The 23,647-nt window shown below is 41.8% G+C and overlaps 1 protein-coding gene across 1 annotated transcript; it reads left to right on the forward strand.

Annotated features, from left to right (window-relative positions):
• The first annotated feature begins 7,550 nt into the window (after positions 1-7,550).
• On the forward strand, positions 7,551-21,746 carry LOC117455300 (collagen alpha-2(I) chain-like). The gene is made up of 48 exons (XM_034094746.2): positions 7,551-7,581; positions 8,028-8,111; positions 8,747-8,803; positions 9,075-9,119; positions 9,245-9,298; positions 9,452-9,505; positions 9,655-9,708; positions 9,823-9,876; positions 10,402-10,455; positions 10,702-10,746; positions 10,855-10,953; positions 11,199-11,252; positions 11,524-11,622; positions 11,782-11,826; positions 12,138-12,236; positions 12,395-12,448; positions 12,556-12,663; positions 12,766-12,819; positions 12,947-13,045; positions 13,295-13,348; positions 13,521-13,619; positions 13,730-13,783; positions 13,886-13,939; positions 14,070-14,123; positions 14,637-14,690; positions 14,796-14,840; positions 14,993-15,091; positions 15,226-15,333; positions 15,444-15,497; positions 15,612-15,665; positions 16,162-16,215; positions 16,359-16,412; positions 16,528-16,635; positions 16,731-16,784; positions 17,272-17,325; positions 17,451-17,612; positions 17,710-17,817; positions 18,084-18,191; positions 18,325-18,378; positions 18,469-18,576; positions 18,673-18,726; positions 18,824-18,931; positions 19,057-19,110; positions 19,378-19,485; positions 19,603-19,849; positions 19,976-20,160; positions 20,291-20,533; positions 20,708-21,746. Exons 1-48 carry the CDS (start codon positions 7,579-7,581, stop codon positions 20,852-20,854), a joined length of 3,954 nt encoding a protein of 1,317 aa, XP_033950637.2. The 5' UTR covers positions 7,551-7,578; the 3' UTR covers positions 20,855-21,746.
• The last annotated feature ends 1,901 nt before the right edge of the window (positions 21,747-23,647 follow it).

Raw genomic sequence — 23,647 nt, forward strand, 5'->3', positions numbered from 1 at the left:
GGACCCTATCCCTTCAAACCTCCTTCAGACTATCGCTCCTGATATTCTACCGTTTCTCACCCATTTCATCAACACTTCTCTAACTTCTGGTCACTTTCCAAACAGTCTCAAGGAGGCAAGAGTAAACCCTCTCCTAAAGAAACCCACTCTCAACCCGTCTGATGTTATAAACTACAGGCCTGTCTCTCTCCTCCCGTTCCTGTCTAAAACACTTGAACGCACTGTCTTTAAACAACTCTCCTGTTATCTCCATCAGAACAACCTTCTGGATCCGCACCAGTCTGGTTTCAAGGCAGGTCACTCCACAGAAACTGCCCTCATTGCTGTCACTGAGGAACTGCACACTGCTAAAGCAGCCTCCCTCTCCTCTGTCATCATCCTGTTGGACCTGTCTGCTGCATTCGACACGGTGAACCATCAGATCCTCCTTCACACTCTCCAAGAACTTGGAGTTTCAGGCTCTGCACTTTCCCTCCTCACCTCATACCTCAAAGACCGTACCTACAGGGTAACTTGGATAGGGTCCAAGTCCGACCCTTGTCAATTAACTACAGGGGTCCCTCAGGGCTCTGTTCTTGGTCCCCTCCTCTTCTCCCTGTACACAAACTCGCTCGGATCTGTCATTAGCCCGCATGGTTTTTCATACCACTGCTACGCTGACGACACCCAATTAATTCTGTCCTTTCCCCGCTCAGAGACCCAGGTCGTCGCACGCATCTCTGCTTGTTTAGCTGACATCTCTCAGTGGATGTCCGCTCATCATCTCAAGCTCAACCTTGACAAAACTGAACTGCTTTTCCTTCCGGGAAAAGATTGTCCCACTCTTGACCTGACTATCAACATCGGCACCTCTGTTGTTTCCCCGACCCAGACTGCAAGGAATCTGGGTCTGACCCTAGATAACAACCTGTCCTTCACTGCAAACATCGCTGCTACATCCCGTTGCTGCAGATACACGCTTTACAACATCAGGAAGATACGTCCCCAGCTGACCCAGAAAGCGACGCAGCTTCTGGTCCAGGCTTTCGTCACCTCACGCCTAGACTACTGCAACTCCCTCCTGGCTGGTCTACCTGCATGTGCCATCCGACCTCTGCAGCTCATCCAGAATGCAGCGGCTCGTCTGGTCTTCAACCTTCCTACATTTTCCCACACCACTCCGCTCCTCCGCTCCCTTCATTGGCTTCCAGTAACTGCTAGAATTCACTTCAAGACACTGGTACTTGCGTACCATGCTGCAAATGAATCTGGCCCTTCCTACATCCAGGACATGGTTAAACTGTACACCCCAGCGCGTGCTCTACGCTCTGCATCAGCCAAACGACTCGCTGCACCCTCGCTGCGAGGGGGACCCAAGTTCCCATCAGCAAAAACACGTGGGTTTGCTATCCTGGCTCCAAAATGGTGGAATGAGCTCCCCATTGACATCAGGACGGCAGAAAGCTTACACACCTTCCGGCGCAGACTGAAAACTCATCTCTTTCGACTCCACCTCGAGCGATAGAATTACTAACAAATAACTGCTAACAGAGTACTTATATACTAATAAAGGACTGGCTTATCTATAGCCAGTTGAGTAGCACTTGAAATACTTGGCTCTATGAAACCTGATGTACTTATATGATTCTGTTTTCTTCAAGGTTGTGTCTTCCTGGTCGAATGTACTTATTGTAAGTCGCTTTGGATAAAAGCGTCAGCTAAATGCAATGTAATGTAATGTAATGTAACTAGATAACCTGCTTACCATTTGTTTGAGAACACAGACCATTTCTCTAGCTTTAACATACATTCCAATGACTTCACAAACTTGACAAAATCAAGAGTTTGCAGGTGCATTGGGTTACCTAAACCACCTCTCTTCTCCCAGGGATACATTGGCCCACAGGACAGACTCACATGTCACATGTCAAGGAAGTAGCAATTCACCTTGTCTACTGGGAACTCTTCTGTCTAATACAAATGCAAATTAAACCATTTGCAGTATGGTTACTGCAATATCTATTACCCAGCAAATAACAGTGAGTGCTTTGGAGCTAAGGCTGCACAATATAATGTTTTTTATTGTCATTGTGATGCAAATTTGCAACAGTAACGTACTTCATTCAGCCCTACAGTATAAGTAGCTTTCAAACAAAAGTTGTATTTATGTTATTTTAATTTCTGATTCCACTTTTTCATGCTCATGATTCTTATAGGTATTTTTTGTCTGTTATTTGAAGTTAACTTTGGCTTTGAATATATGCCCAAATACATATCTGTTTCATGTGAAACGTGGTTGAATCAAGAGAAAGAAAAAAAGTCTGATGATGTGGAGCTTGCAGCCATCTTTGATTTCCTACGCCGCCTGTCTGGTCCCTGCAGTTACTTCAGCTCCTCAGCAAACATGAGAATAGCTCTGCAGTGAGTGGGAGCCCTGCCATCTTTAAAACACATTTCATCTCGCTGGTCCCGCCCCCTCAACTTTTTTTCTCTGTCTTTCTATCTTTCTGGTTCGACTCAGGGAAGAGTTGAGGTGAAGTTGTTGGGAGTGTCCAACAATTACTTTTTTATGGTGGGGGGGGGGGGGGGGGGGGGCTGTCTGTGGGCAAGAAGCAAGGAAGAGTTTTGCACCCATTTTGAATAGAAATATCTGTAAATATATAATGTTACAAAGGCAAGATGGAACCTCCTCTGTTATCTCTATATTCTCTTAGGGGAGCTTAAATAGTTAGTGATACACATACCTTTACCATGTTGCAAAAGGAGTCTCAACATACAGAATACATGCTAAAGTAAATCAGAAATAAGCTTTTCATCTGTATAATCTGCATTGAAGTCAGTAAAGTGTTCTTACTTGCAGAAGAGCATCAACGTGGCTGGTCCTATTCCTTTCTAACTGTACTGTTTTGCCTTACACATTCCTTTAGATGTTTATTGAAGAAAACCCCTCTCCAAAGAAAATGTAGAAAAAGTTTTGGTAAGCATGCCTTGGTGATTATAGAAAGGTCACAACTATCATCCTTATTTTAAATATGATTCAAAATATTTGTTAGTTTCAGAATAGGGAAAGGGGCATTAAAACAAATCATGAACTGAATTCACTTGATTATGCCATCATAGCAAGCAACATTATGGAGTTTAAAGGACAGGTTTTAAAAAATGTTTGGGGCCATTAGGACATTTTCTTACTGTGATCATTTTTCCTGGGGCTAGAATAAAATGTGGCCTTATCCTATAGTCTTCAATAAATTCTTAAACTTAAATGGAAGTGTTCAGTGCACCACTGTATTTGTTTAGATTTAGGAATATGTTTATACTGTGTGCTTTACTCACTGAAATGATATACTGTATATACGGCAGTTAAGGGAGCATGCTGAGTGTTGTTGGAGGGGAAGTAGAATAGATTACATGTCTGGTCATGTGGGCAGGTAAGAGCTGCTCAAAGAGAGTGCGAGAGAGAGCATGAGAGAGAAATAGTTGAATAGAACTCTTTTTCAGTTTAAAGCTGCAGCAGAGTATGTTGAATATAAAACTCTGCATTCCACTGATAAGATTTTGGCACAGTAAATGCTACAGATAATAACTAATTATGATTAGATCATAACAATCTGCTTGGCTGCATTGTGGATATATTGATGGAAGCCACATCATACCCAGAATAGTGAAAATGACACAAAAGTGTCTCTAAAATTGAAAAATAAGACTGGGATGTAAGAAATGTTTAAAAATATCCGTGCGTAAAAACAGCATAGACTTTTCGTCCGGTAGTTCAACAACGATTCAATAGATGATCATACACTCTTAAAAGCTATTTCTCCCTATAAAATCCCTTAAAGTGGAGAAAACCCAGGACCTTTCGGAATAAACTGATGCCCAATACGCGCCCCAAAACGAGCACATTTCACGAACAAACCTACTGCGCGCAAGGTTGAATGCCTGGCCTCCGTATCTCAGATACTGACACTCCGGATTCACTGCCACCCGTAATAGAAGGAAAACACGTAGGCCTTCTTCTCCCTTTTAAACCCCGACGCTGTCCACGTCCTCAAAAAGAATGGATCTAATTAAAACGTTGCACTCGTCATCATCGGCAAAGCTTTGCCAAACGGGCTCCGGTGGAGAGGAGGCTGGGAGATGCAGCACCACATGACTGAGTCTGAGCTGGAGAGGGATGGGAGTCAGTTTGGGTTTCTCTTCTCTCATTGGTCGGTGGGCTGACTTTGGACACGCAGACCAGGGACCCTCCTGCCGTATATATAGGCCTGTTCGAACTTTATTATTCTAGGATCACGGCTGCAGGTTTCTGCTCACTTTGGAGTTACTCGTGTCACCTCAACTGTATACCTGCTTGACGGAGGTTTAAAAACAGGGATTTAGCAGCACAAGGAGTCTGCATGTCTGCGTAGACATGCTCAGCTTTGTGGATACTCGGATTCTGTTGCTGCTTGCAGTAACTTCATACCTAGGATCATGTCAATGTAAGTTTGAATATCTGCTCTTTCTCTGTGATGGATATTTTTTCCTTGGGTCCCATTGCTTGAGGATCTTGCGCTTTGGCTTTTGTTTGGGACTTACATGAAGGTCAACCTGGAGACAGCTCAAAGCAGAATAAATCTCAACGGATCGAGCTCATGCAGAGGATTCTTCACGTTTTTTCGAAGGATACAATTGTTTTATCTTTGATTAGTTTCCGAAAGAGAGAAGTTTCTCTCCAGACAAAAGTTTTCTCGCTTTGAAAAATACCTTTAAAGTAGTCGCCCTAGTGTCTTTTAAAAATTTGAATGCATGTTGGTTAATCAAAATAGATTAAATTAACTTTTCTTTTAGACATGGGATGAAAAACGGTGTGGGGCGTTGTACATATTGTTCCATCAAGGCGTCCAGCTAATGATCCTTTATTATAGGGAACAGCTATGTCTCCCCCTGGTGGCCATGAGGGAGAACATCTACCTGGCACCAATTGGATTCTTCCTATTGATTTTCTATTTAAGAGAAGACAAATCTGTTTATGAAAAAGTAGAAATGAGACTACATGCTGTCACTAAATTAATATTCTATATTTTGTCAAAAAGAAAAGCATTATTTTATACCTTTCTTTAAAGATGCAGCTTACTAACTAAGATGTATCCTGCAACAGACACCACATTTAAAGTACATTGAATTGAAACTTTCTGACTAACTCTTTCATTGTTCTAGCTGCACATAACATAGGGAGATAAATTGTCTCACATCACTTTGAGTGTCCAAGTGCGCCCCCTTGTGGTGTCGTGGGGACATTAAGCTTAGGGTTCAAGGGGAGGTCCCAGCTGTGCCAAACCCAGCCATGACCAGCTGATGTCCACCTGCAACAAAGTGTGGATGAGAGACACAAACATCAGCCATGACTGTAGGACACTCTAATTATATATATAAAAAGTATAGAAGACGTTTTAACAGTTTTGAATAGTATAATTCAATCGAATTGAGCTGAAATTCACTCCCTTTTAACCCAGATTTAGAAAATGTACCTTAAAATAATATTGCAGCGAAAACCAATGGAGCATTAATTACAGATGTCAAGCATTCTCCTTAACAAGTGAAATAGATATGATCTTGTGTTGGCAGTAGCAGGCTAAATATTCCTGTCCCAAGGGCACAGGCTACCTGTTCAGGCCTGTTAGCAGCCGCATCCTTAATATCTGGAATGCTATTGAACACTGAGACTCACATTTGCCAGGTTTGTCAGACAGTTTAACAAGTTTAGTATGCAGAGATGGCCCTCAGCTACAGTTTTAGATATGAGCTAAACAGGTAGAAAATAATCTCTTCTGACAATCCAAAACTCTTGTTTTTTATACCCCAGATGATGGATAACGTCATCAAAACACAAACAATCCCAGCTTGATTTGTTCTGTAAATTGAAGTTTCATTTGAATATAGGATTATAAGACTGTAACATTTTTGCTGTGCAATCTAATTTTAAGTCATTTAGTTTGCTGTCTGCCTCTCATTCAAAGTGTACACTTGAATATACTTTTTTTTCATGCAAAAGAAAAACACTGCTTTCCCTTTTTGTTTCTATTCAAAAGATGTTGATACGTTTTAAAAGAATATAGCTCTGTGTAAATGTCATTGTTTCTTTTTTAAGTGACTGTTTTGCTGTCAAAATGCTAACTGAGTATTCCCTCTTCTCTTCCCACCCACCCCTTCTCCAACCTCCTCCTCCTCATCTCTACAACATCACAGCGGTTAGTACACATTCATGAAATCAATATTTCCTTAAAGATAGCTTTACCTTGTCTTGCCTTGCCATCTTTTTCCTTCCAAAAGCTGTTAAATAGTCCCAGAAAGGAAGACTTCTCGGTTGGTCTTGTCCATTTGAGCAATCTCATGGCTGGCGGAGCATTTCATTTAAGAATCTCTGCCCCTCAACCAAATTATTTCTTGCAGTTTTCTCCCTTCCTGTCCATGAATAGGTGAGGGTCCTATTGGCTAAAGCTTGTGTCAATGAAAGCTAAAACCGCAGCTCTGAGGCACCCTTGGGGCCTGGTACAAAGGATCCTTTCTGAGGGGCAGAGGAAGGTTTGCCCCCCTAACAGCTGGCCTTGGATCAGTTTTTAGTCCTCCTCTGCTTCTTGGTTAGGATTTGAAAGCTGAACTCAGAGCAGTTGTGAATAGTGAGATCTTCAGCTGAGATACATAAAAGAAAGACATTGAATTGCTATCAGATTGTGAAAGATTGCCCCCCCCCCCCCCTAACATAAGACAAACATGAACCTTAAGATGGTTTGTTTATAAAGATTCTGATTATAATTGAGATTGCCCAAATCAACCTGCTGTTTGCAGCCTTTCAACTTTTTTAAAGCTGCAGTGTGCACTGTGTGGTTCTGGTAGCATTCAGAACATGTATTTGCTCCATGGATGAACATGCTCTTACTTCTACAGTAAGAGGTTGTTGTATCTGGTTAACGATCTCCCTTTAGCCTCTCTGTGCACATGTTGATCATTGCTATCACATGTACCTTCCTCTGCTGTGTTTTCATTGTGTTCCTGTATCTGCATGAGGATGTATTATATATCCTTGTGACAGAATTTCATCCTTTATTGCATGCTTAGCCGTTTCTCAAAATGGCCACTCATCCTATTGCTAATGCAAAAGATAAGACAACTGGATATAGCCTATATGTTAAATGGCATGAAATAAATCAATCTTACATTTATTTATATTCTTTTAATTTTTTAGGGCAGTGTCAAAGTTAGCACATGTGTCCTATATCACCTACAATGTGGCACCACAATAAGGTCAAAGGGCAACTCTGCCTTATCACGGAAATGTCTTAAAACTTGCTTGCCCTTACCCTATAAGGTCAAGTTTGTTTACATGTACATGCTATTGATATTATCATCCACCATATTGTTTGAATATGACTAATAACTGTTTTTTATTTGCTCTAAGCCACATTGAGCGTAGTTCAAATCAGAGGCCTGCTTTGCTATAGGAGTATACAAGAGCTGACACGTTGCTAAAGCAGCGAGCCGAGACATCTGTTGGTGTTTTGGTCTGACTGATTGATTTTTCTTCTGCAGGGTCCTACAGGAGCGAAAGGACCTCAAGGTGACATGGTAAGATGAAGTTTGACTATGCTTCCTTCGATCAAACAACTGTTATCAAATATGTAATTTAAGCATCTAACGTGGCACATTTTGGATGCATCTTTGGCACTGTAATTGTTGACATGATTTGACCTTCTAACCTCAGTAGGCCACACCCCTTTGTTACATCACCCATAGGTCATAGTGTTTACACACAATGACAGTGAAGTAAATGGTTATCAGAGGTTTTAGTTCAATATTGATCACATTTATTTCATAAGATAATTAATAATTACGTCTTCTTATTATACCTTGTAATACCATAATTTGCTTTACAACTGGTTCACTTTTTTAGCTATTTAACTCGTGTTTCTGTTTATTTATGAAGTAGACTATTCCAAGAACAAGGAACCATCCTACCAGCTCCTGTTCATTCAGTAACAGTGTTTTCTCACCATATCATTTGTGTTTTACAGGGTCCTCAAGGCCCAAATGGAAGAGACGGCCAACCTGGACTCCCTGGCCCCGAGGGCCCCGCTGGTCCCCCTGGACTCGGAGGAGTAAGTTCAATGATTACACACGTAAAATAAGATTTATTGTGTAAATGTCAAAAGTGGTAAAAAAAATCGATGATGACGATGATAATGCAGTACTGGCTCGGATCTGACTTCCAATATTCCTGGTGATGCAAAAAGCATTAAAACATGGCTCTTTGATGAGTGCATTTGACCCACATTCAGCTCATTGTTGTCTGCGGGCAATAACAATAATAATGCACCCCTTGCTCTGTTGTTTTGATGTTGAATTGGAGAAGTATTGTATATCTTATTAGAGATGCCATAATCCTGTGGCCTTGTGTCCTTTACCCATATGTTGAACACACAACAGGCAACTATAAGTGTTCTTTTAATATATTTTCTTTCATATACAAACCCTAGATTAGTTAGGATAATCCCTTTCATTTGAGCAAACAAGCACACATTCTAAATAATCTCCCAGATAGTGTACATTTGTTTATCTTACATAAGGGTTTTTAATGGCTGATTATTGTGAAATGCCAAATGCATGGTCGTTGTTATCAGCAGGAACCATGCCTCCTTATTCATTTAGGACAAAAGTGGCCAGTGTTATTTATTAGGTCGTAATAAATGTTTTATTATTTGATATTAAATATGTGTTTTTTCCTGATTTTCAGAACTTTGCTGCTCAGTATGATGGTTCAAAAGGTCCCGATGCCGGCCCCGGACCCATGGTGAGGGTCCCGCTCTTTTTGCCACACAGCAGTATTAATCTACCTTTATTCCATGAGCCACAGACCTCACTATACCTGTGCTGTTTGTTATTGTTATTGGTACCCCTACATCATACACATAGATATGAATAATCTTTGGTAAGACACTTATACCTCACAATGTATTCCTGTCCTGATACAGTTGCGTTTACACTCATGACAAAGTGCAACAGCTTTGATTAAGGTAATGTTATGAAATGATATGTATAAATACCCTATTTCTCTTTTTCAGGGTCTTTTGGGCCCCAGAGGTCCCTCTGGATCTCCTGGACCCCCTGTAAGTACACACAGCTGCTGCAAATTTAAACTGTGTATTGTTTTGATCGAACCTTTGCTCATACCCACAAGCTCAATGTGCCATGTTGTTCATATGAAGATTAATTTCCTCTTATCGTTCAACAGGGAGCTCAGGGACACACCGGACACCCTGGTGAGCCCGGAGAGCCCGGACAGACTGTAAGATTATCCTCTGAAATATTCACAACTCTACAAATGATCATGTGTTTGCTTTTGGGAACCATTCCTTGTCAGAATCACACAATCACATGATGCCACCATCTTTAAAGTATTTGTTGTCTTGTTGTTTATAACGTTTTGTTTTTTCTCAAGGGCGTTCTTGGTGCTCGTGGCCCCACTGGATCCATTGGCAAATCTGGAGAGGACGTACGTATTTATTCATGTTTCTACCAGCACTTTTCAAAGGCTTGTATAACTTAGAATTTGCCTACTGTCCTATAATAGGTTTGAGTTGTCTATATTCTTGCAGCCGAAAAGTCATCTAATCACATCACATTTGATTTGCTCGCTCACAGGGTAACAATGGCAGACCTGGCAAGCCCGGAGACAGAGGTACCTCTGGCCCACAGGTAAGAGATGTTCCCCGAAACAGGGAATAAGAAATACAAACAGATATAAGACAGACATGTGGAGTGTAAATATGGAGCATGCTTCAGTAATATTTTCTTCATTTTGAATTGCAGGGAGCTCGTGGATTCCCCGGAACTCCTGGACTTCCAGGAATGAAGGGACACAGAGTGAGTGTCCATTGGATTTAGATAGAGCAACCGAAAAAGCCCCAATACAGGACAAAATGGCAGAAGAGCTGTGTGGACTTACATATTATGCAATTAACTGCTGGGAATGATCATGGACCGTACTCCCTTTTGACTAGCTCCCGACGAGCTAGTAGTAGATTCAATACAGAGCTTCGTTGCTACTATTTAAGATTTTTAGTTTCCCTATCCCATGACAATGTCTATAGCCAGGTAGTGAACTTCCTGTCATGTGGATGTGTTTTTGGCAAGACACTATGTTTTCTTTCGAGAGCTCTAAAAAGCATATGTCTTGTTTATCCCCTGGAAACATATTCTTTTGATAACGTGGTCTAGAAGCTCTTTTGTTTATCTGCTTGTTTCTGAAGTAGAACCAAAAGTAGAACTGGGCAATAAATACATTATTGCACTGTATTACACCTACACTGTAATTAACCCTGCATATGACCCCACAGCCTTCCATGTGTTAGTCCATATATTCATCTTCATTCTCTTTTTGTGTGACAGGGTTACACTGGTCTGGATGGACGCAAGGGAGAGAATGGCGGTGCTGGTTCCAAGGTAAGGAAGGCACCTTCCTCATCAAAGCGGCAACAAATAACATTAATGAGCACTTAGAATGTCATTCCAACAATATTGAAGCAAAAAGAAAATATACACCTACATCTACAAACATTTTGTTTAGCATTGTAAATGTTTTGTCAGGGTTTTCCAATTTCTCTTTTTGACCTGTTAACCTTTGACTTTGAGTCTCTTTACTACCGGTATCTCATTCAACGAATCCACCTTCTTCTGTTTCTCCTATAGGGAGAGCATGGTGCCCACGGAGCTTCTGGAAGTGCTGGACTGGCTGTACGTTTTTGATCAAGTTTCCTATTTGCTAAATCTTTACTAAATCCTAAAGCACCAATTTGTCTTTGCAGCCTTTTCTCATCAATATGTGTTGTATCCTCCCTTCAGGGATCTCGTGGTATGTCTGGTGAGAGAGGTCGTGCCGGCCCTGCTGGACCTACTGGTTCTCTTGGTGCTGATGGCAATGTTGGACCCTCTGGCCCTGCTGTGAGTATTGGCCCTTTAAATCTTCAGTTACTGTAAGATCAGTATATTTTTTGAATATTCAGCTCAAGATACATATCCATCCTATCTATATCCTAATGGAAATATAATGATGTAGTATTTTATCAGGGGATTATGCCACTAAATGTTGATTATAAACATATAATTGCACCCATATTTGACAAACTTTGAGCAGGATGTGAGCTTTGACCTGCATTACTTAATGTCTCCTTTGCTATTCCTCACAGGGTCCCCTCGGATCTGCTGGTCCCCCAGGTTTCCCCGGTGGCCCCGGACCCAAGGTAAGGGTGAACCTCTTGTCGTTTGACAACACATCCTCACAGAGAGATTCACGTTTAGGCCCAATAAAGAAGACAATTGTCATTAACATACAGTGTAAGAGTCTTTCAATGTTCACCATCCAAAATGGCTTCCTATATACTATCCCCATGGGAATAGTTCATACATGTAACCTATAGAAAACACCGTTCAAACAAATATCGACACATCCTTAAGAAATACCATTATTATGATTTAATTAATTGATCATGGATGTATGTTTGTCTTTGACAGGGAGAGCTCGGACCTGGTGGTTCTAATGGCCCATCTGGACCTCAGGGATCAAGAGGAGAGCCCGGCCCCAATGGCGCTGTTGGCCCCCTCGGACCTGCTGTAAGTATTCAAGGAGTCGTAGAATCTTTATGTGGGTTTATCACATTTTAAATATTGCTCTAAAATCACAGATACTTACCTTTGTAATATTTGATTTTCAAGTTTAAATGTTCCATTTGTTTTGATATTATCCACTAATATCCTGTTTTTTCCCTATAGGGAAACCCTGGTGTTAATGGCCTGAACGGAGCCAAGGGACCTGCTGTAAGTATTAATGTTGTATTATGAAATCATACAAATGTCAAAGGTTGTTTAGGGTCACACAGAGGTTACAACCATTAGTCTTTTGCCATGCTGTACTAATTAAACATAAATAATGATGTTGTTTAAAGCACAGAATGTATTTAAATTACTGACACATTATTATTTTTGTATTTTATAATCAAAGATAATCTCTATTATTATATAATCTATATGACGATATCGGGCAAATAACCTACACATGTGGAAGAGATAACATAAAGATAGTGTTTTAGGGCTGAGTGATGCTCATCTGTCTGTCATGGTGTGTTTAGGGTACCCCTGGTGTTTCTGGAGCTCCTGGCTTCCCCGGACCAAGAGCAGGACCCGGACCCCAGGGCCCTCAGGGTCCTGCTGGACAGAGAGGTCTTTCTGTAAGTACACAACCAACCATCACACAAACATTCAGAAAAACATACAAATTCACTTGAAAGCATGTAGATGAACTAACAATGCCTACAGACACATATAAACACTCATTCTGCACAGCTGATTGATTGTTATATTAATTGCCTCTGTTTGTCTGTTTCAGGGAGAACCTGGTGTTCAGGGTATCAAGGGAGATGGCGGACCCAAAGGAGAGCCTGTAAGTTCACACCATCCTCATCTTCTTTTGTTTTCAATTCACCCCATCCGAATCTGAAGACTTCTGAACACTGCATTGTCCTTAAACTTCTCTGTTGCTTTCCTCAGGGTAGCTCTGGACCTCAGGGAGGCCCCGGACCTCAGGGTGAGGAGGGCAAGAAAGGACCCTCTGGTGAACTCGGTGCTTCTGGACCTGCTGGAGGCCGTGGATCTAGAGTGAGTACCACACCTCTGTCCCCGCTGGGGGGTGTTGCACCCGTTTGATTCCATATTCACAGTCTCACGGATCATCGGCTAATGTTTGTGTGTCTCCTACAGGGCTCTCCTGGCAGCCGTGGTATGGGAGGTAGTGAGGGAAGAACCGGCCCCATTGTAAGTGTTCGATTAACAAATCTCACTCCATCAACATGCACAATACAAATATAAAGTTTTACTTTTAAGGTACGTTCATGAAATGTTCTCCTCATTTATCTTGGACCTCCTTGTTTCTTGTTTGTAGGGCATGCCCGGTGCCCGTGGTTCTACTGGTAATGCTGGACCCCGTGGAGCCCCCGGAGATGCTGGCCGCGCCGGTGAGACTGGCCCAGCTGGTCTCAGAGTGAGTTTTTTGCTCTCTATGTTAGCTGTAGTTTCAATTGGGAATAGGTCTTGGGCTAATTGGAGCTGAGATGTAACAGTGTGTAGCAGAATGGATGTTATGGCTTCAGTACAAGGCTGTTGTTTGATGTACATTTGCCTTGTGTGCATTATAAAACACAATATTTTGTTAAAAGGTAGTGAGCCCAAGGGGTCCGTACTAACATATGATAATACATACAACCTAATGACTGATGTTTATTTCTAACAGGGTCTCCTCGGAAGCCCCGGAAGCTCCGGACCAGCAGGAAAGGAAGGACCATCTGTAAGTAAATCTGAATTTCACACTGAACCTTGTACATTTATTATTAATGATCCACCAACATTTTGGGACACCACATTTCCATTAGTTTAATTCTATGCTGTTAATGAAGATATTTGCCTCTATAAATGCAATTAAAATGACCTTCTTCTGTCCTTTCTGTTTCCTCTGACAGGGACCCTCTGGACAAGATGGCCGTGTTGGACCTAACGGCCCTACCGGATCCAGAGGACAGCCTGGAAATATCGGTTTCCCCGGACCCAAAGGACTTTCTGTAAGTAGAAATAAAGCTAAGAATGGAAGATGAGCATTTTTAAGTGCATCCTTTATTTTGTTTTTTGGTTTATCATAACCTGTGCTTAACCTACATCCTACCTTTTTTAGGGAGATGGTGGCAAGGCCGGAGATAAGGGATCTAATGGCCCCACTGGACTGAGAGTAAGTAAAAAGCACCCAGCAGGTGTTTTATTATGTTAAAAACTCTTAAACCTGTCAGCTCCATTGTCAGTTGTTAAAACATGTCATTATGTTCCTGTGTAGGGTGGCCCTGGAGCTGATGGCAACAATGGAGCTTCTGGTGCTTCTGGACCTGCTGTAAGTATCCTTGAATACAGAATATCACCCTCATTGACAGGCAGTTTCCTCTTTACATATAACCTTTATAATGTGAGGTTGTTACTATCTGTGTGTTGTTTTTCAAATGTGACTCTCTCTCTTGTTGCAGGGCGGTCATGGTGACAAGGGAGAGCAGGGACCTTCTGGATCTCCTGGTTTCCAGGTTCGGATCCATCCTCTGATCCTATTCCCTGCTCATTGTACAATTAGCTAAGGAAGTGTCAAATACATTAAAGAAAGGCCCTCATCAGAGCAAATTCAGTCAATTAAATGTTGTCTTAGTATCTATAGGTGATAGGTGAGCTGTTATCAATTATTTGTATTGTCGCCTAATGTATGGATTATAATGCGATTAGTTTACAAAATGTTAGAAATTGAAAAATCATTATTTTTAAAAGACCAAGATGACATCCTCAAATGTATTGTTTAGTCAACAATTCACTGATATTGAGTTCAGTGTCATAGAGGAGTAAAGAAACATATTTATATTTAATAAGCTGAAATCTGAGAATTTTTTTCATCAAACCGATTGAATGATTATTAAAGCAGTTGGTGATTAACTTTCAGTGATTCATTCAACCTTGCAGCTCTAGGATACATGCGATATATCACTTAAATTGTAGATTTGAATGGCACTGAGTCCATTTGGTTCTGATGCATTGTCTGATGTGTTCAGGGTCTGCCCGGCCCCGCTGGAGGTGCTGGAAGTGCTGGCAAGTCTGGCGAGAGAGTAAGTAACACACAAACACACAGTGACTTCCAGCATGTTACACATCAAACCATAGAAATCATTTAATAAAAGTACATTTCTAACCCATCATTACTTTCTCTACAGGGTATCCACGGAGACCAGGGAGTTGCTGGATCTGGAGGTGCCAAGGTGCGTTCACATATCCGTGTCATTATTACTACAGAGCCTTTCAAAACCAGAGCTGTTCTCAGTCTTTTTTGCCTGAACCAAATCAATGCACATCAGCAACAATTAGCTTCAGATATATAAAAAGACAATGTACTGACTCACTCTTCCTCCAGGGAGAGCGTGGTAACCCTGGTGCTGCTGGACAAACCGGAGCTCAGGGACCATTGGGACCCCGCGGACCTGCTGGAGCCCCTGGAACTGATGGTGGAAAGGTAAGCGGATAGCACTGCTTTAAGAAGCAAAGTTAAGCATGAAAATGATTAGCGCATAAATGGTAGCAAAGTTGAATTATATCAGATTCATGCTGAGTAAAATACATACCATAATTTGTCATGTCTGTTTTCAGGGAGAGCCTGGTGCTATTGGAGCTGCTGGTGCAGGCGGACACCAAGGATCTGGTGGCATGCCCGGAGAGCGTGGAGCCGCTGGTGGACCTGGAGGCAAGGGAGAGAAGGTAAATTCCAAAAATCTATAACCAGTAAAAAAGAGTGGGATTTTAGCCCTCAAAATAACTTGTTGATGAGAATGTATGTATATCATTCCCATGTATTTTCTCTACTATAGGGAGAGGGTGGACACGGAGGCCTCGAAGGAAACACCGGCAGAGATGGTAGCCGTGTAAGTTCAAATCTCTAACTCTTCTTGAGGCACTTGATGTAAAAATGGTAGCCAAACACTTTACATGTATAAACCAGAGCCTTATTCTTATTGTCTTCTCCTGTCTCTTTCCAGGGTATGGCTGGACCCGCTGGACCCCCTGGACCCACTGGAGCCAATGGTGATAAGGTAAGTTGGTGATGTGAGGATATTTGAAAACCAAAAACAAACAATGGCAAAAATAAAAGTGACAATTAAGTTGTTTGGGTTGAACAAAGTTTACACAGCTTAATTAATGTCACAGAGCCTCATTACAATAAATAAAAATGGCTGCATGCAACGTTATTCAAGATGGCTGACAGAGTATCGTAAAAGTGACCAACAGAAGAAAACCATCAAGACTTGCTGTTAAAATCACTTAAATAATCTCTTGGCTGACCATGCCAAATCCATATCTTAGATATTATGTTCTATCCATCTTAGAAGCCAAACGATTTACTAGCATTCATATCAGTTGATCAAGTTCTCAAATCAAATAGCTAATTGGCTTTTATCGACAAGGTACAAAGTCAAGTCAGTACGTTTGAAACTATTTTATTCTGTTCATTTATGGATGGGTGATAATAAATGGATGAATGATTTAAACAATGCTAAGCTAATGAAACACTATTTTTTTCTCCTCCAGGGAGAGAGCGGTGGATTCGGACCTTCTGGAATCGCTGGACCTCGTGGAACTTCTGTGAGTAGCTGTGGCTGAATTAATTCATTATAACAAACATTTTACCCGTTGGCATAAATATCAGATGAAGATCTAAACTCTCCATACGACTTTTTAATGTGCAGAATAAACGGTCTTTCTAACTCATAGCTTGTTGTCCACAGGGAGAGCGTGGAGAGGTTGGACCCTCCGGAGCCCCTGGATTCGCTGGACCCCCTGTAAGCCGGCAGCCATTCACCTTTCAAAACATATTTTACTTTATGACACAAGTGCATACCCACACATTCAATTACCCAGATATTGACCCAGCCACAATGCTCTTCCTGCGTATAGGGCTCTGATGGTCAAACTGGAGTAGGAGGAGAGCGTGGACCTGGTGGAGTTAAGGGAGAAACTGGTGGCGCCGGACCTTCTGGACCCTCTGGACAGTCTGGACCTGCTGTTAGTACAGATTAACTAGACATACATATTAATCATTCACAAACTCAGATGAAATTATGCTAATATGGAATGTATTTCTTCTTTTGTTTATCTAGGGTCCTTCTGGCCCTGCTGGACCTAATGGTGGCCGTGGAGACAACGGACCCAATGTGAGTATTTAAACATAACGAAATACAAAATAATTGCACCTGATTACACCTAAAGGCACTGAAAAAACAGACTGACATGACAGAATACTTAACACAGATTGAAGCACCTGCTCACTTTGACTTTACAAGTGTATTTGGCTTCATTGGCCATCTCAATTCAAGTCAAGGCCTCCAGCCCATGTAGTGAGTGGAAGTCAACATCGAAAACTGAAAAGAGCCAATTTACTCATGTCCCATGTCAAGAGAGAAGATTTTGTAAAAATGTTTACGACACAGTTGCAGCAGTACTACTTTTTCAAAATGTAAACATTTCAAATGTCAAATTGAAAAGGGTTTGTCTTCTTTTAATTGTTTGTAATCTAAGCCTAGAAGGACCAATATTCTACTCTTATGATGTCTGCTCACACACACATAGATAGATGCAAACTGATCCACCACGCATTCATGATGACCACTGTGTAACCTTTGATGGTGTGTGTGATGTCAGGGTCTGACTGGTTTCCCTGGAGCTGCTGGCAGAGTTGGTGCTGCTGGTCCCGTCGTGAGTATTGCTCTTACATTAAATTACATTTTCAATTCATCCCAAAAATCATTCTGCTTTTTATATCAGTGAAACAGAGCGATCACAATGAACATGAACACCTTCTCCTCCTATTTTCCTCTCAGGGTATTGTCGGCCCCCCCGGCTCCTCTGGTCCCTCTGGTAAGGATGGTCCTCGTGGTCTCCGTGGAGATTCTGGACCCTCTGGTCCTTCTGGAGAGCAGGGTATGGTTGGACCCTCTGGTCTGTCTGGAGAGAAGGGACCCTCTGGAGAGTCTGGCCCCCCTGTAAGTTATAGCTGTGAAACAAGAACAGCCTCATACATACATTTAATTACGTTTATATCCATATCATTAAAGTAACACTTGTCCTGCTTGTGTTTAGGGTGCTCCTGGTTCTGCTGGAACCGGTGGTCCTCTTGGACTTCAAGGATTTGTTGGTCTGCCTGGTTCTCGAGGAGATCGTGGTACACCTGGTGGTCTTGGTGGTCTTGTAAGTAAAACTTATACAGGATTCCAATTTATCATGATTGTGGCTTTGTGCATATGGAATTTTAAAACATTTAATTGACTTGCATGTAAGATTTGTATGCATCTTAAATACCACACAACTTGGTCGATAGTCCCTATGCCAATATTGCAGGATGGTTTGAAAGAACACATTGATTGTAAAACGTGCATTGCATACACACTGAATCCCATACTGTATCAGCCTTTAATTGTATTTGATTCATTGGTTTTCTCTGCATCCAATCACAGGGAGAGTCTGGTAGATCTGGACCTGCTGGTCCCTCCGGAGCCCGTGGCCCCGCTGGAAACAATGGCATGCCCGGTATGACTGGACCCCAGGGAGAGGCTGGACGTGAGGTAAGGATTGTACAGGCTAATAATAGGAACGAAGTAGTTGTACAAAAACATGAACTCACCACTACTTAACATGATACCTGATACTAACATAAAAACGTGTTATGCTAACTGCAATATTCTTTGCTATCTACAGGGTAACTCTGGTAATGATGGACCCCCTGGCCGTCCTGGTGTTGCTGGATTCAAGGTACAATCCATTCACAAACCTTATAGCCTGTTTAGAGACTAAACATACATGTACGCTGTACTCCAATCTATATTTTTCCACCTTGTTTAGGGAAACCGTGGTGAGCCTGGATCTGCTGGTCCATCAGGACTTTCTGGTTCCCCCGGACCTGCTGGACCTAGTGGAGCTGGTGGCAGAGCTGGAAACCGCGGAGAGGGTGTAAGTACATCCAGCAAACCTTTCAAGTTGCAACATTTGCGGGATACCCAACCTTTAAATAGATTTCATCACTTCACCTTTTTCTCTTGTATTTAGGGCCCATCAGGTCCCTCTGGAGCTGCTGGTGCCAATGGAGCTGCTGGTGCCGCTGTAAGTAAATCTACAATAAACACATTTAGGAGTAAAACAGAACTGTGTTCATTAACTAAAGTACACCCGTGTAACATGTTTTTATGTATATGCATAGGGAGGTGCTGGAACCCGTGGTGAGAAGGGAGGTGCTGGAGAGAATGGAGAGAGAGGCATGAAGGGTCTGCGTGGACATGCTGGTCTCCAGGGAATGCCCGGACCTTCTGTGAGTGACTGCCCACCTTCATGAGGCCCACAAAATATGGAAACATCCAGCTTGATCTGCTGATATCACCTAATCTAGCATCCGAACTGCGATTTCATTTAATGATGTACTTTCTCTCCCCTCAGGGACCATCTGGTGACTCTGGATCTAATGGAGCTAACGGCCACGCTGGACCCAGAGTGAGTGGCATCCTATTAACCAATACAGCAGTGGTTTTCTTGTTACACCTGGATCCATAGACCCAAGTCCTGTGCTTATATGGAATTTAGTGGAGTTATTTAAGTTGAGTCTAAAGGAGTGTTCATTGCAATATTATGAACTGCATTCACAGCTAATGATGAGGATATCTTAAGCACAAATTGCAGGAGATATACAATCATGTAAAAATCTGGATTTCCAAAAAAATACACATTTTTGACTGTGTCATGTGATGATCTCCTTCTCAGGGACCTGCTGGACCCCACGGACCCTCTGGTAAGGATGGTAGAGCCGGCGGCCATGGAACTCTTGGATCTTCCGGTGTTCGTGGACCCCCTGGATACGTTGGACCTGCTGTAAGCACATATAGAGTCTTGTAACACTTAAGCACCATTGAACTTTCCAGGATCCTCAGAAAAATATCCAAATGCAACTTTTATCTACATATAAATCCACCCTCCTATCCATATCAGGGTCCTCCCGGCTCTCCCGGTATGCCCGGACCTGCCGGTCCCGCTGGTGGTGGATATGATGTCTCTGGTGGATATGATGAGTACAGAGCTGACCAGCCCTCTCTGAGAGCCAAGGACTACGAGGTCGATGCCACCATCAAGTCCCTCAACTCCCAAATCGAGAACATGCTCACCCCCGAGGGATCCAGGAAGAACCCTGCCCGCACCTGCCGTGACATCAAGCTCAGCCACCCCGAGTGGAGCAGCGGTAAGCTCAATAATCTGACAGCACCATGTGGCGAATATACCGCTCCATTCAGTAATGTTTAGATGTCTTTTGGAGCCTTTAAATGCTCTATTTCCATCGATTTGACTCTACTTGTCTACCCTGTAGGATTCTACTACATTGACCCCAACCAGGGATGCATCAGTGATGCCATCAAGGTCTTCTGCAACTTCGACACCCGCGAGACCTGCATCCATGCCCAGCCCGGAAGCATTGCCCGCAAGAACTGGTTCAGAAGCTCAGAGACCAAGAAGCACGTCTGGTTCGGAGAGACCATCAACGGTGGTACTGAGGTGAGAGCTACAGACAAGAGACATACTCGGCTTCTTCTGAAATATAAGGGGTTTAAATACCACATAAGCACAGAAGACAACACAATACTGACTATCCAAAATGTTGACTGTCATTCTTTCCTCCTTGCAGTTCACCTACAATGATGAGACCCTCAGCCCCCAGAGCATGGCCACCCAGCTTGCCTTCATGCGCCTTCTGTCCAACCAGGCTAGCCAGAACATCACCTACCACTGCAAGAACAGCAATGCCTACATGAGTGAGGAGACCGGTAACCTGAAGAAGGCTGTGGTTCTCCAGGGATCCAACGATGTGGAGCTGAGAGCCGAGGGCAACAGCCGCTTCACCTTCTCCGTGCTGGAGGATGGCTGCACTGTGAGTAGCTTTTTGGTCTTCTCATCACTTATGTTTTATCCTTATTCATGAGATAGATGCTATTTTGTTGCCTTAAATGTCAAAAGACAGAGTTAATAAGTCCTACAGCTGTGTGTTTTTTTAAAAGCATTTTGCCATTATTCTAAACGATTCTCTCCTCCTTTACACCTGCAGAGACACACTGGTGAATGGAGCAAGGCAGTGATTGAGTACAGAACAAATAAACCATCTCGCCTCCCCATCCTCGACATTGCACCTTTGGACATTGGTGGAGCTGATCAGGAGTTTGGATTGGACATTGGCCCAGTTTGTTTCAAATAAATAGACTCATGATAAATTAAACACCAAAAAGAGAGAAAGAACGAAAAAACAAAATCTTTGCCCATCTTTCTGTGTTGTTTTTTTATACTGAATGCTGATTTCCCCCTGCACATCCACTTGCTTAAGATGAGCAACTATCTGAGAGGACTGAACGGACTGAATTGAGCGTTTGTGCAATGCAAATTAATACAGCAACCCAAAGGGACGCGGGAAAACAACTTGTTGTGGAACATCATGTCATCCTTTTGTAAAAAATAAAAGAAGTGTAATAAAGACGCTGAAAGTATGCATCAATTTGTGGTCTTTGTATATCTTCCAAAGAGGAGGTTTAAAACCACAATTTCCATGAAAAAAAGGTTTAAGCTACCTCATGCCTGTACTTAAAGAAAATACTTTCGACAAAAGCTGGGTCCACAACCGAGATGTTAAGGCTTCAATGCTTCAAGCTTTGTCCTGTTTCGGAAGGTGCTCAGTTACTTGAAGCAGAGATCTATGGTGCTAATATGCAGCTGCGGAGCAAACCACTTTTTACTGTATTACTTTGTATTGACATTTGAGGAGTCTTGCATTGGTCTCCTGATACTCCCCCATTTTAAGCAGGTGGAATGTTCCTAAATCTAATGTCTGGTTTTTATTTTGTTCTTTTTTGTTTTGTCAAGAAGGTTTTTTTTTGTTTTGGTTTTTGTTCAGGCTTTTTTACTCTTCAATCCCCACACCAAGTGTTCATACTGACAGCACATATTTCATCCAATTCTGAATGGTTTTAGGCGACCTCTCTCTCTTAAAAAATGAAACCACAAAGTCTATTGTACCTATTTTGTATATGTGAGATGTTTAAATAAATTGTGAAAAGTTCTGAAATAAAGCATGTCCAATGTTCCAAAACACACTACTCAGTGACTTAAGTGCTTTCATGTTTTAATGACACCATTGAAGGTTTGTCACTGTATTTTGGTTCTAGTTTGGCTGATGATGACATATCATCATTAATTTAAACATCTTCCTATTGTGGAAGCACAGCCATATTACTTTTTACTTTCCCCCTCTTTATTGCTTTTCAACAGTACATCCAATTTTAATGTACAGAACAATTCTGTTGACACTGTCCATGCCAATGTGTGATTACTAACGTGCATTGTTTCTTGTAAATATGCATCCATGATGTTGCTTTTCCTTGCTTTTGCATCCAAATAAATTTCTGTGATTTGGATCAAGGCTTGAATTGCAGTGATGAATGCACATGGATATTAGATTAATAAGGACATGGCTCATGCATTACTGCAGTCATGAATGTTTTTTCACTTTCGTCACAGGCTGAGAGTCAGCATGAGTTCAGTGTGTTGAGGAGACTTGGATATGCAAGCTTAACAAATACTTTTATTTATGCCTCCACATGTACATTAGGAATAGTTCTGTTCAGCCCGAGATACATGAAGAAGCACCAATACTTAAAAAGTCACTTGCAGCACGTTCTATGATCACTAGAGGGCAGTATGGTGGCTTCTTTAGAATCCCTGATCTGTGTGCAATACATTTAGTACACTGATCAGTAAACTAACCCTAACCCTATGACTCGGATGCCACTGACACAAGATGCATACCTGAGCATATTTTTTTTACCATAAAAACAATATTAAATTGATTCAACAAATGATAATAAAAATACAATTTGGCCCTTAACTACTGGCTTTTTAGGAACAATTCTAAGATACTTTAACCTTAAACCTAACACTTCCTCTTCATCTAATTTGTCTGACAGCTGAAGTTTATTTTGCAGATATTAATTTGCATTGTTCTTTTGTAGCTACCAGACCAATCAGTTGGAGTACTGCACCCAGGTTGTCTGTCAGTAATAATCCTTATTTACGGATATACACCATGTGAGCACAGTACAAACAAAATCATACACAGAGGATCCTTCTACAAGACACTGTCCCTATGCTGATGTAATAATGTAGGAACTTAACATAGTCTCTTATTTACTTATAAACATATTCAACTAATTAAATAACATACAACCAACTGTCCCATAGTCAACATGGGGTCAAATGGATGCTGCCTCTGCCCAGTTATCCAACGTATACATTTATTACAATCTTAAACAACTAGAAAATTAAGACCTTGATTTATAAAAAAAAAAATCAGTAATAATAATTTCATAAAAATGTGTATACACCGCATTTCTTCGAGTACAATAAAATAATGCACTTCCGATTCAGACCTGCACCCACAGTCTTTATACAGATGCTTACTGTATACTATTTGCTCAGTGTGATGACCTCATATGCTCTGTGCTTGCTGCTCTTGTTTGATTTTTTTCAGGTGATCGAGATGGAAAGCCTGTTGAGCCACATGAGGCATTTAAAGGGCGAACGCCATCCAACAGTTCCTGCTAACTTTTCCTTTTGTGCCAGCTGGTATTCGGTGCACAGTGACACACACCCCTACAAACATGACTGATAACTGCCTTTTACGTTTAGTTCAAGCACTCTCCTTGCTCCAACCCAGCAACTCCAGCACATGACCATACTGAAATGATACCCGACCCATTAAAAAAAGTTATGTTTTATCGAAATCAAACTCTAAAAATGACCTAGGTAAAAGTGTTAAAACTATTGCCAATTTACAAAATCTCAATCCAGTAGATGCTGTGTTAATTCAAGGGACTGTCCTGGAAATCTATCAAGGCAAACATCCTCAGTTAAAGCTCCAAAATCAACAGCTGCAATATTCTCTGAAACAAAATGCACCTGTTTAACGGTTAAACAGAGCAATACACTCACTGTGTTCCGC

The sequence above is a fragment of the Pseudochaenichthys georgianus genome, chromosome 11 (assembly GCF_902827115.2).
Source record: "Pseudochaenichthys georgianus chromosome 11, fPseGeo1.2, whole genome shotgun sequence".
Classification (NCBI taxonomy): domain Eukaryota; kingdom Metazoa; phylum Chordata; class Actinopteri; order Perciformes; family Channichthyidae; genus Pseudochaenichthys; species Pseudochaenichthys georgianus.

What these genes read in the sequence shown, in the direction of transcription:
- LOC117455300 (XM_034094746.2), top strand. An exon ending in ATGCCGGCCCCGGACCCATG is followed by an intron (nt 8,804 to 9,074) that starts GTGAGGGTCCCG and finishes TCTCTTTTTCAG; the next exon opens with GGTCTTTTGGGCCCCAGAGG. An exon ending in CCGGACCCAAAGGACTTTCT is followed by an intron (nt 13,620 to 13,729) that starts GTAAGTAGAAAT and finishes TACCTTTTTTAG; the next exon opens with GGAGATGGTGGCAAGGCCGG.